Here is a 13,278-nt window from a genome sequence, read left to right as displayed (position 1 = left end):
CACATAGTTATTTTTGTACTCCTATTTATTAACTACTCACTTTAGTTTATTTTATTTTTAACCCTAGTAAAACGGAATTTCTCTATCATTCCCGCAATTTACTAAAAAAAAACAAACAAATAACTCCTTGAGAAATTTAAAGAGCCAAAACCCAAATCAAACTTAAGCTTTTCAGCATCACGTTACTTTGCATACATACTATATACTATATTACCTGTATATATATATATAATCGTGACAAAATAAATATAACGTCAATCTTAGTCTAGTGTGGGGGTGATTGAGAAATATCAATTCACAACCTCTCACACACTTCTCATCTTTTAAATAATCCAAAATCACTTTCAAACTACAAAACATAATCCATTAATTGAGGTTGTCTTTCAGATTGTGACATCTAAATTGAGGTACGTAATGTTTGTTTGGTCTTAATTTAATTTCATTCACAATTTTTTCATACATGTGTGTTAATGTCGTATGTGTATATACATAATGTGGGATTGTTTTCTCTTTCTCTTCATTATTCATTAGTTGATTAAGCTTTTGTTTGGTATTAATTTCTGCATTTGGTTAAAATCACGGCAAAAATTTAGGTTTAATGTGAAGCTTTAATTACTAGTTTCTCAATTTCATGGTGATTAGGTTTCTAGACGAGTGACAATGGTTAGCGAACGCGGAACCGAACACATGTTAAGAATGATAGTGTGAAATTTTGATGAAATAATGAACTTGTGATGATAAATGAAAGGTAATAGAATATTTAGGAGGGAAAAAAGGATCTAAAGTTCATATTCTTAGCATGGTTTTGGATTGTACGCACTCAACAATATCACAAAGAGGCCTCTCTTTCCATCCTTCTCCTAAGTGTAATAGCGGAGAGAAAATCAATAAAAACAATGATAAAAGAAGAAGAGTGAGAAAAAATGAAAATGCAAGAGAGATCAGAGATAGAGACAAATGAGTGAAGGAGAAATTGAGAGAGAAAGTAATTGAAAGAGAGGATTCAAACCCCACACATTTACGCTGTTCATATATTGGTGATGGTTAGTAATGGATTTAATTTTTTAAAAAAAGATTTAAAAAATTAAACTTAAAATTTTAACAGTCTGTTATATAACAGTTATAGATGTGTTGACTGCATGAATATATCAATCGATTCAAATTTCATGTTAGGTCTTAAAAATATTTGCTTTGATATTTTTTGTTGTGGAGAGAGAGATTAGATCTTATTGAATTTTTTTTTTATAGCAAAGATTATACCCTCATTGTTCCTGATACAAGATGCACCTGAATTGTATAAAAGAACAGGGAACATAGATTTTGATGATGTATTATAAAATATTTATTAAAATATTCATAGTTGTCTAAAGTTATTATTGTTATTATTAGTATTGATTGTAAATAATTAGTAGTAAATGTAAATTATGACTAGGAGATATGCTCTTGTATTATATTATATACATGAAATTGTGATACAATCAATACTAATAATAACAATAATAACTTTAGACAACTATGAATATTCTAATAATATTATATTTTTAAATATAACTATAAGTCTATAATATAAAATTATTAAAATCACAATTTAACAACTGCAACTTGTTATATTATATACATTGCATCTCCTCGTCAGCAAGTGTTATTTTTAAAACCATATTGTACAGATTAAATAAGAATATTAATTACAAAATCTGAAGTTTGGAAATAATATTATATTGTCTTTTGAAATTTTTTAATCGCCTCAATTATTTGATAGCTAAAGTACTCAAAATGTAGAAACAATGGATTGGTAAGGACTAGCTAGCTAGGGTACCTTTAATTCTCAATTATTTGATAGCTAAATTACTCAAAATAGACCAACATTAATGGGGTTGTAAGGAATTTAAACACCTTAAATAAGAGAATTTGGCTTGAATTCGGCTTAAATAATAATTGAGTTGGGGAGTTCTGAGAAATTCGGGAGAACTATCGAATCAAATGCTCTCGGAGTCACTTCTCTTATAAATCCAACATTTTTTTTTATTCATGATTGATGTGAGACTTAACTACTCATACTTGAAACTCAACAATCTCCCTCAAATGTGAATTCTCATATCCTATAGTTGATTTAATATCAGGATCCACTCTCGCTCCCCCACCAAGCCAAACACGGCTCTGATACCACTTGTTGGGGAGTCCGGGAAGCTCGGGAGAACCCATCAAGTCAAATGCTCCCGGACAACAAGAGAGGGAGACACCACATCTCCATTAAAACCTTAAGGTATTAGGTTAATAAGTCACCTCTCTTATAAATCTAACATTTTTCTCATTTAGTAAAAAATTTGATCTCTAATTTTTATGTGTTGAGAAAACTCAGTTGCAAAAGAAAAGAATTTGGCTTGTCTACCTAACAAAATTTTGAATAGAAATTAGTGACCCTTGAACAATATTGGATACTTCATATTCATAACATAATATAAAAAACATTACTCAAAATGTGAGATTCTCCATTCCAAAGGGTAAATATAATTTTTAACCCTTTTCACATTTTCTTTGAGTTTTCACCTTTGTACCTTGATAGAGACAAGTAATCACCTTCAACTAGCTTTGCATTTGTCTTCAAAAAAGAAAAAATGCTTGGCATTTATTTAATACCAATTCTATGTATATTTGTGCTGTCCTACCAAAAGCTGAACACACCACATAAAATCAATTTTATAACATGACAAAAATCAATTATGTAGTAGGACTCTCACGTGACATTTTTTGGTTACAGTCCGTGTTATAATTGACCACAAAATTATAAATATTATTTGTCCTATGGTATTTACCTTTATATAAATGTAGTGTTTTTCTTTTGTTTTGGTGCAAACTCTTCAAAATTTCCTTTGCTTCACTCTCTAAATGTCCCCTCATTTTTTTCCTTCTCTTTTATTCTCCCAATACTAGATTGCCAAGTTCTAATTCCATAATTTATTTACTAGAGTGGTTAGTACATATTTTCATGTATTATACTATTTATTAATATTAATGTGAAATCTTAGGCCAATAATTTTGTGACACTTTTACAGAACCAAAAGCAGAATTTGTGGTTCAAGCTGAGAAGAAGCAAGCATGGCTTTGGAGAACTTCTACAACATATTATTATCTGGTGTAACAAGTAAGTCCTAATCAATATTTCATAAAATTTTCCCTCCTATTAATACTTATTAACATAAAGAACTATATTTTGTCAAAAAAAAAAAAAAACATAAAGAACTATATGAAATTTCAAAGAGGGGAAAGAGAAAATTAACCAAACCAATTTTTCTTGTAAGTTCATAAAATGATTTTCAGATTTGATAAAATGTTGTTGTATCCACCATGTGGCTTTTCACTTTTGTTGTATAGCACATACACTTCAGATTGAAAATGTATCTGGTGTCCGAGATATGATAGTGTCCGAACACATATACATGTTACATTCAATTATTTTATTTTCTCAAATTATTATTGATATCAACATGGCAGTCTTACTTTCGTGTTCGATGTTTGTACCCTGGTTGGTTTTTCATAGCCATCGATCATTGAACAAATGTTTCTATATATATATGATAGTAATATAATTAACATATTAATTTACACCCAAGATACATGGAGTACATGTTGCAATGACATTCAGAATTAGAGAAAATTGAATCATATGGCAACATTAATTCAGTGTGGGAAACATTTTTTTTTTCTTTATGCATAGTTATATATATGTGCTAGACACTAGTAGTCTCTAGTTTTGATTTCAATATTTTTCTAAGGGAATATTTTCAATAATTAATTAATTAAATAAAATCATAGTATGAATGTCCATCCAACAATCAAAAGAAATCCCACTCCACCAACTCTTTTCTCAAGAACAGTACTTTCTTACCTATCTTTCTCAAATGTATTTTGTGATTAAATGTATTTTATATATTCGGTGAATATAATATATATTTGTACATTAGTGGAACATTGAAATATAATATCCACACCCAAAGTAAATTACACCTATATATTTTTATATTATTTGATGAATGATAGTCTTCCTTTCTTCAAAAGATATAGAATTTTTTTTTTTTTTTTTTGGGTCAAGAAATAGAGAATTTTATTACTGATTTTAAAAGTATTATGGTCCACCTCTGTAGAAGTTAGAAGTGGTGACATAATTTATTTATTTTTATACATAATTTTTTTTTGTTATAAAGTTCTTCATTTGTTTTAAAAAAATAAAGAAAATTCATACATGTTTTTTTTATAATAAAAAGTAAAATATTTCAATTTTCAATGTGTTTGACTTCATCCATTTCTATAAATTTTTGTACAGTACAGTACACAATTTTATCATTTAAGGTGCTTAAAAAGTGTCTCAAAATGAATTGATCTAAGTAGTAAGAGTCGTAGTTCTGCATGTGGTTAAAGATTCGATTTATGACTTATGCTTATAAAATAAATATTAGTTGGGAGAAAAAAACTCACATAGCACTAGTTAACATTTTCCTGGCACTCGTTAAGAATATTAAAATAAAAATTTTGTCTCGAAATACATGTATTCAATGCATCAAAAGTATAAAAAATTGTTTTTTCAATATAAATTTTATTTTTTATTTTCTTTTTTAATATGATTAACAAGTGCCGCGGGACACTGGTTAGGATGATCCAGATAACTGAATTAAGGAAAAAATAATTAGTAGTAGTATTATTGATACTAGAGGACGATGTTAGAACTTAGAAATCCAATAAGTGGTTTCCAAGTTGGTTCCACACATTGGACAAATACTAAAAATAAAATGAGCTAAGCATATGCTGTTTGTGTCAGTGAGGAGAGGACAATGTTGTTGTCTTGTCATTGTGTGTGCGTTGATTCATTCATTCATCTAACGTTCTTCTTTCTCATCATATCTTTCTACTATTGGTGGCTTTATTTTTTTGTCGGAAAAATCAAAATTGTATTCCTTCTCTTGGTTTTTTTATTCTTTTGTCTAAACTCCACTTGTTAAATTGCCAAATCTAATTTAAAATAAATAATACAGTTAATTATTTCGCATTTGTTAAAAGCATAATTTTAATTATTAATATTTTTAGTTATCTATTATTAAAAAAATGTTTGTCTAATATGTACAATGTACACATATTAAATCAACTAAAAGTAGTAATTTTTTTTATTAAAAAAGAAAAATTATTTATTAAAAAATTATATATTTAAAATTATAAAAATTATCTATTAAAAATTATATATTTAAAAAATATTCATCAAGACAACAAATCCAACAAAATCTTATATTTTAATATTTATATTTATATATTGGTAAAAAAATGTGTCAAAATAAATTATATAAATAATACACATAGTCGAACTGTGTATTTATTTTGAGACGAAGAAAATAGTATGAAATTTCATTAGCAAATCTAAGATAAATTCAAATATTATCCTAATTTTTAAGATATTTGAATCTTATTATCTCCAATAAATGTCAGAAGTATTAGTAACTTTTTATGGATACTTTTGGCATCTTGGAAAATCAAAATAAAACAAATGAGTAGTAGGGTGGATTTCATTATTTAAGGTGATTGTACCACTTTTTAACTTTTTATTTGAATTTTTTGTTAAAACAGTATTTTGTTTTTGTTAGTGACCTTTATGTATTTGAGAAATGTGCACACTTAAATAATCTCCAAACATACTCATTGTAGTTTTTTTTTTCTTCTTTCTTTCTTTAAAAAAGTTACTAATTTATGTCAAAATTGACTCAATTATTGACGAAAGGGCAAGAAAGAGATTAAAAACGGGACAATGTTTTTTTTTTTTTTTAATATAGCTTTGAGAGTACTATTATTTTTCATATATGTCACTTCTATCTAGTTAGGTGTGATTGTTTGAGAGTACTATTATTTTTCATATTTGTCACTATCTATCTAGTTAGGTGTGATTGATTTTAATTTTATAGAAAAAAACAATTTAGATTTTTTGAGTAATGGTAAAAGTGATAATGACTAATGAATACATTACATGTACATACATAAATGCACATTCCTAATTTTTCACGTCTATACTTTTTTAATAAAAACTCTACATCTAAATTACGTTATTTGAAAAGACGTTGAACAAAAATTAGTCATTTAAAAAAGAAAATTGTGCTGTCTTCTTTTATGAAAAAAATTAGTTATATTTGGACTGTTCAATTATCGGACAGTTCAAATTTCAAACTTAATATTTTATTATATGAAAATTAGTCTAGACTTTAATTTAAACGTGAATTGTCTAATATTAATTGAATGATTCAGATGTTGTTGACTACGTGAAGTAACACTGCACACGATCTAAATCCGAAATTTAGATGCTTATACACCTTAATCTTAATAAGTTCAATATTACTTTTTGCTTGAACAATGAATCTTACTACAATGAATCTTCATGATTTTAACATCAATTTTAATTTGGCTTTGACAGAGCTAGCAAATCATTTTTGGACTACATGGCAGCCATTAGTCTCACCATGCTTCTTGGAACATATAACTTTACCTCTAGAATTTGGCTTCCTTGTGATATTCTTAGTCCAACTCCTAAGAAATTGCATGAACAACATCACCAAGCAAAACAAGGCTTCAAATATACATCCAAATGGCATGAAATATGGTTTTGCTTACAAAATAAGCTTAGTTTCGACCGCTTTATTGTTTTCTGTTCATGCCTTATTTCTAATATTGATGCTCAATCATGAGCCTCAATGTACATCAAAACTTAAAGCTTTTACATCAGAGATAATTCAAGTGTTATCATGTGGAATTATTCTAATAGCAATATGCAAAATGTCAAAAAAACCAAATGCTCATTTCCCTTGGATTCTAAGAGCTTGGTGGTTTTTTAGTTTCCTTTTGAGCATTTTCAGCACTACCCTTCATGTCCATTTCAGTGTAGAAAACAAGGGTATTATTGGTATAAGAGAATATGCAGATTTTCTTGGTTTGGTTTCTTCAACATGTCTTTTAGTTATTTCAACAAGAGGTAAAACAGGTATAGTTATCATTGCAACAAATGATAGTATATCTGAACCACTTTTGGAAGAGAAAAATGAGAAACATTCTTCTGAGTTTCTAAGAGAATCGTCGCCGTATGGAAAAGCTACACTTCTTCAATTGATAACTTTTTCATGGCTCAATCCATTGTTTGCAGTAGGGTATAAGAAACCTATTCAATTGGATGATATTCCTGATGTTGACATCAAGGACTCAGCTGAATATCTAAATTTCTCTTTTGATGACAGTATTCGACAAGTTAAAGAGAACGATGGAACTACAAATCCATCTATCTACAAGGCAATTTATTTATTTGCTAGGAAGAAAGCGGCAATCAACGCGCTTTTCGCGATAATAAATGCTTCTGCGTCTTATGTTGGTCCATATTTGATCACTGACTTTGTGAATTTCCTAACCGAGAAGGAAAGCCGCGGAGTAAAGAGCGGATACCTTTTGTCATTAGGCTTCTTATGTGCTAAAATGGTTGAGACCATAGCTCAAAGGCAATGGATTTTCGGTGCTCGGCAATTAGGTCTCCGCCTTAGAGCAGCATTGATATCTCATATATATAAGAAGGGCTTACATTTGTCTAGCCGATCGCGTCAAAGTCATTCCGGTGGTGAGATAATGAACTACATGAGTGTAGATGTGCAGAGAATTACGGATTTCGTTTGGTATGTAAATGTAATATGGATGCTGCCGATACAAATTTCGTTAGCTGTTTTCATTTTGCATACAAATCTTGGATTAGGTTCATTGGCTGCATTAGCTGCGACGCTAGCAGTTATGACTTTGAACATACCCTTAACAAAAATACAGAAAAGATACCAAACCAAGATCATGGATGCAAAAGACAACAGAATGAAAGCAACATCAGAAATTCTTAAAAACATGAGGACTTTGAAACTTCAATCATGGGATAGTGAATTTTTCAAAAGGATAGAATCATTGAGAAATGTTGAATATGGTTGGTTATTAAAGTCATTAAGACAAGCAGCGTTTTCCGCTTTTATCTTCTGGGGGTCACCTACATTCATTTCAGTGATAACCTTTTGGGCATGCATGTTCTTAGGGATTGAACTGACAGCTGGAAGAGTCTTATCAGCATTCGCGACATTTCGAATGTTACAAGATCCTATCTTTAGTCTACCTGATTTACTCAATGTCATGGCTCAAGGAAAAGTTTCGGTTGATAGGATCGCTTCTTTCCTTAAGAAAGAAGAAATCCAACATGACGTGATCGAATATGTTTCAAAGGATAAAACAGAATTTGATGTAGTTGTTGAAAGAGGAAGATTCAGTTGGGATCCTGAGACAACAATTCCAACACTTGATGAAATTGAGTTGAAAGTTAAGAGAGGAATGAAGGTTGCAATTTGTGGTTCTGTCGGTTCCGGAAAAACTAGTATACTATCAGGAATTTTAGGAGAGATATATAAACAATCAGGGAATGTTAAGATTAGTGGAACAAAGGCTTATGTTCCACAATCTGCATGGATACTTACTGGAAATATAAGGGACAATATAACTTTTGGAAAAGAGTTTGATGAAGATAAGTACGAAAAAACTGTTGAAGCATGTGCATTGAAAAAGGACTTTGAGTTATTCTCAGGTGGTGATTTGACTGAGATCGGCGAAAGAGGGATTAATATGAGTGGTGGACAGAAACAAAGGATACAAATAGCTAGAGCAGTTTATCAGGATGCTGATATATACATTTTTGATGATCCTTTCAGCGCTGTCGATGCTCATACCGGCACTCACCTATTTAAGGTCAGATTTTATACACACAAACGCGTGTGCGTACACGCGCATACACACTTTAAATATGTAAAATATTTCATGGTATGAAGACTTTTGTTCATTGTTTTAATATTTGGTTCCATATGTTTTCTGCAGGAATGTCTTATGGGGATTCTCAAAGAGAAAACTATACTTTTTGTTACACACCAAGTTGAGTTTCTTCCAGCAGCAGACCTCATTCTGGTAAATGATGCTTGAAAGTTTGATTCTAAATTTATTTTTCATTCAATAAACACTATATCATATACACTGTCAGTGTAAAGATTTTTTACGCTATCAATCAATCGTACCCATCAGATCATTAAAAACTTTTGGCTTTAATCGTAACTACTTCTGTAGATACACATATGATCGGTCGTGGTTTGTTGACAGTGTAAAACATTTTATGCCGACAGTGTAAAACTACTTCTGTACCACAACTAATCCAAATGAAAACCAGGTGATGCAAAATGGAAGGATAGCACAAGCCGGAACATTTGAAGAACTTCTAAAGCAAAATATAGGGTTTGAATTATTAGTTGGTGCTCATAGCAAAGCACTAGAGTCAGTTCTTATGGTTGGAAACTCAAGTAAAACAAATTTAAATCCAATACCTGAAGGAGAATGCATCACCTACTCACACTCAAGTTCTGAACTTTTGCACACACAGCTTGACAAAGTGCAAGATAATTCTACAGATAACAAAGGAAATAATGATGGAAAATTAGTTCAAGAAGAAGAAAGAGAAACAGGAAGCATATCAAAAGAAGTTTATTGGTCTTATTTGACAACTGTTAAAGGAGGACTTCTTGTACCAATCATAATATTGGCACAGTCTTCATTCCAAATTCTTCAGATTGCAAGTAACTATTGGATGGCTTGGGTTTGTCCTACAAAAGCTGATGCTAAGCCAATATATAATATGAATTTCATATTACTTATTTATATGGCACTTTCTGTTGCTGGTTCTTTTTGTGTTCTTCTGAGAGCCATGTTGGTGTTAAATTGTGGACTTTGGACAGCACAAACCTTTTTCACAAGAATGTTGCATAATGTACAAAGAGCCCCCATGTCATTTTTTGATTCAACCCCAACCGGAAGAATCTTGAATAGGGTAAGCATGCATATATCAGCGATATTTATGTTTTTTTCTTATTGTTATTACAATGCAATATTGAAATTTTTAATTTCAGGCCTCCACAGATCAAAGTGTGCTAGACATGGAAATGGCAAACAAAATAGGATGGTGTGCTTTCTCAGTAATACAGATTCTCGGAACTATTGCAGTGATGTGTCAGGCGGCGTGGCAAGTATTTATCATCTTCATTCCAGTAACTGGAATTTGCATATGGTATCAAGTATGTGTCTTTTTTTTTCTTCTTGCTCTCTCTTATGAAAGAAAGGACATAGAACGAGTGTACTCAATATTAATTCCAAAATTTATGCAAAATATAATAATTTAACTTTGCGATGTGTAAGAGCATGTTAAACTAGTTAGACAAACTGATCATGTTTAAGTTACCATTTTTGTATGAGATCCTAACAGAAGTTGAATGATGTTTATTTCAGAGATATTATAATCCAACAGCAAGAGAACTGGCTCGGTTAGCACAGATACAAATTACTCCAATTCTCCACCATTTTTCAGAATCTTTAGCGGGAGCTGCATCAATACGGGCTTTTGATCAAGAACGCCGTTTCATGAGCACAAATCTTGTCCTTTTGGATGGCTTCTCAAGACCATGGTTTCATAATGTGTCTGCAATGGAATGGCTTTCTTTCAGATTGAACTTGCTTTCAAATTTTGTTTTCGCCTTTTCACTTGTCTTGCTAGTGAGCCTCCCTGAAGGTTTCATCAATCCAAGTAAGTACAATAAAACTAGAACCCTTTAAGATCATCAATCATCCATGTTTTGTGCAAATATACTAATTTATTTTCAAATAATGCTCCTCGGAGGAATTGACGATTATCTTCTTTTTCGGTATGTTACAGGCATTGCAGGGTTGGCAGTAACATATGGAATCAATCTAAATGTTTTGCAAGCTTCAGTTATATGGAACATTTGTAATGCAGAAAACAAGATGATATCAGTTGAAAGAATCCTTCAATATACAAATATAGCAAGTGAATCACCTCTTGTGATTGAAGACTGTCGGCCACCAAGAAACTGGCCCGAAACTGGAACAATATGTTTCCAAAATTTGCAGGTTTGATATAGCAAGAATTTAGGACAGACAAACATACAGATAAAACCCTACTTCTTTCGATAACATTCAAGTTTTTCCTAACATGTTTTCTTCTATTCAACAAAATATGTTACAGATACGCTATGCTGAAAATCTCCCATCTGTGTTGAAAAACATCACTTGCACGTTTCCTGGAAGGAAGAAAATCGGTGTTGTAGGACGAACTGGAAGTGGAAAATCAACTCTCATACAGGCCATTTTCAGGATGGTTGAACCAAGAGAGGGATGTATTATAATTGACAATGTGGACATATGTGAGATAGGTCTACATGACCTAAGGTCAAGGCTCAGCATTATCCCACAGGATCCGGCCTTGTTTGATGGCACAGTTAGAGGAAACCTGGATCCTCTAGAGCAATACTCTGACAGAGAAGTGTGGGAGGTAAACACTTATATTTTAGTAAATTTTCTAAGACCAGGTTATATATAATATAGTTTGATACACATGAAATTTTCATTTTCAGGCTCTAGATAAATGTCAGCTAGGTCACCTAGTGAGGGCCAAGGAAGATAAGTTGGACTCGCCAGGTTCGATTCATTAGCTATCAACTTGCATAGTTTATTATGCTTTTGGTAATAATCAATCATTTTTACTAAACTGAAATGCTTTCTTTCTCAGTGGTTGAAAATGGCGATAACTGGAGTGCCGGACAAAGGCAATTATTTTGCCTCGGAAGAGCCTTGCTGAAGAAAAGCAGCATATTAGTACTAGATGAAGCAACAGCCTCGGTGGATTCTGCAACTGATGGAGTGATACAGGATATCATCTGTGAAGAGTTCAACAACCGAACAGTTGTCACAATAGCTCATCGAATCCACACAGTTATTGATAGCGACTTGGTTTTGGTTCTCAGTGATGGTAAGTGTGTTACAAAATAGGTTTTCAGGTCAAAAACTATACTCTGACGATGTAAATAAGCATTACACCAACAAAAGCATGAAAGATAACGATAAATATTCTACAGTCAAATGAAGTAACATAACAATGACATTTGATATTGCTAAGTAGAAGCTTAATATATATCTTATTGTATTACAGGGAGAATTGCAGAATATGATGAACCATCAAAGTTACTTGAAAGAGAAGATTCCTTCTTCTACAAACTTATAAAGGAGTACTCTAGCAGATCCCATAGCTTTAACAACTTGGCATCTCAACATGTCCATGGATGATAATAATATTAATTTAATGGAGTCCTAAATAACTACTTCTTTGATGGGACAAAAAAGGCTCCAAACTGTTTAAGTCACAGCTTCAATACAGAAAGGAGTACCTTCCTGGTCCCATCCATGTGAGACACTAATGTGAGGAGACATAGGTTCCAATTTTGAGCAGGAAAGAGCAAATTGGGATGAGATTGTAAATAGGGATGTCTAGTCTCTCATCTAGTAAACTGTAATAAGCAGTTCCCTGTAATCTGTTAAGAAAGTGTAATCTTAGAGTATGTTCGTTCTCAGTTAGAGCTCTTCAACGACCATTCAAAAAGTAAAACCGAAAAATTATTAATTCTTGTTCGATTTTTACTTGAATCTTATTGTAAACTAATTTTTGCCTCAATTTGGCCTTCAAGTTCAAACTGAGTTTAAAATAGAAGGGAATGGGAGGTTTTGCTTTTGCGCACACGCAACTTCATAGACTAATCATTCGAGGAAACTGAGATCCCATTAAGGTTTACATGAGCTTGTACATTTCCAAGACCACGAACTCATAACTAACCTTATGAGATGTGGAAGTCTACAAGTGATCATTGAGAGCTAAAAACTACACTTTCAGTTCAAATATTTTGCAAGCAAATCCCTCCACATCAGCTAGGCTATACCATTATGCATGTGTTCAATACCAAAATTTGAAACGCATTGATCATATGAGGTCTGCTGCTGGAAGAGTGTAGCTTCCGTGATTTTTCAAAAGCTACAGAGTGTAGCTTCTGTGAAATCACAATGGATCATCGTGATTCTGGCGTATCCACCATGATAATAAACATCGGCTAAGTTTCTTTTATCACCAATTCACCATCAACATATACAATTTCTAACCATTTCCTTGGGGCACTTGAACAAACTGGGTAGTAAAATTAATCGGTAGGACTTTAGGAGTGATCATTGTGTCACAAAAATGCTAAACTGAAAAACACATTCCTTAATACTATAATTAACTATCCAAAACATGAGATTGAAGCTTCATGGAAGCTTCCAATAAAGGATATTTTTTCTCATTGAATCTGAATGGATTCGTGA

The 13,278-nt window shown here is 31.7% G+C and overlaps 1 protein-coding gene across 1 annotated transcript; it reads left to right on the top strand.

The window, feature by feature from the left end:
- The first annotated feature begins 2,775 nt into the window (after positions 1-2,775).
- On the top strand, positions 2,776-12,598 carry LOC123887453 (putative ABC transporter C family member 15). Its single transcript, XM_045936769.1, has 12 exons — positions 2,776-2,970; positions 3,054-3,142; positions 6,446-8,784; positions 8,911-8,997; positions 9,254-9,907; positions 9,987-10,151; positions 10,363-10,657; positions 10,787-11,001; positions 11,117-11,422; positions 11,505-11,568; positions 11,660-11,899; positions 12,080-12,598. The coding sequence occupies exons 2-12, from the start codon at positions 3,097-3,099 to the stop codon at positions 12,211-12,213; spliced, it is 4,545 nt and encodes a 1,514-aa protein (XP_045792725.1). The 5' UTR covers positions 2,776-2,970; positions 3,054-3,096; the 3' UTR covers positions 12,214-12,598.
- Positions 12,599-13,278: the final 680 nt, after the last annotated feature.

This window comes from Trifolium pratense, linkage group LG5 (genome assembly GCF_020283565.1).
Source record: "Trifolium pratense cultivar HEN17-A07 linkage group LG5, ARS_RC_1.1, whole genome shotgun sequence".
Classification (NCBI taxonomy): Eukaryota; Viridiplantae; Streptophyta; class Magnoliopsida; order Fabales; family Fabaceae; genus Trifolium; species Trifolium pratense.
The sequence above is the reverse complement of the archived record's forward strand: the minus strand, read 5'-3'. Positions and strand labels throughout refer to the sequence as shown.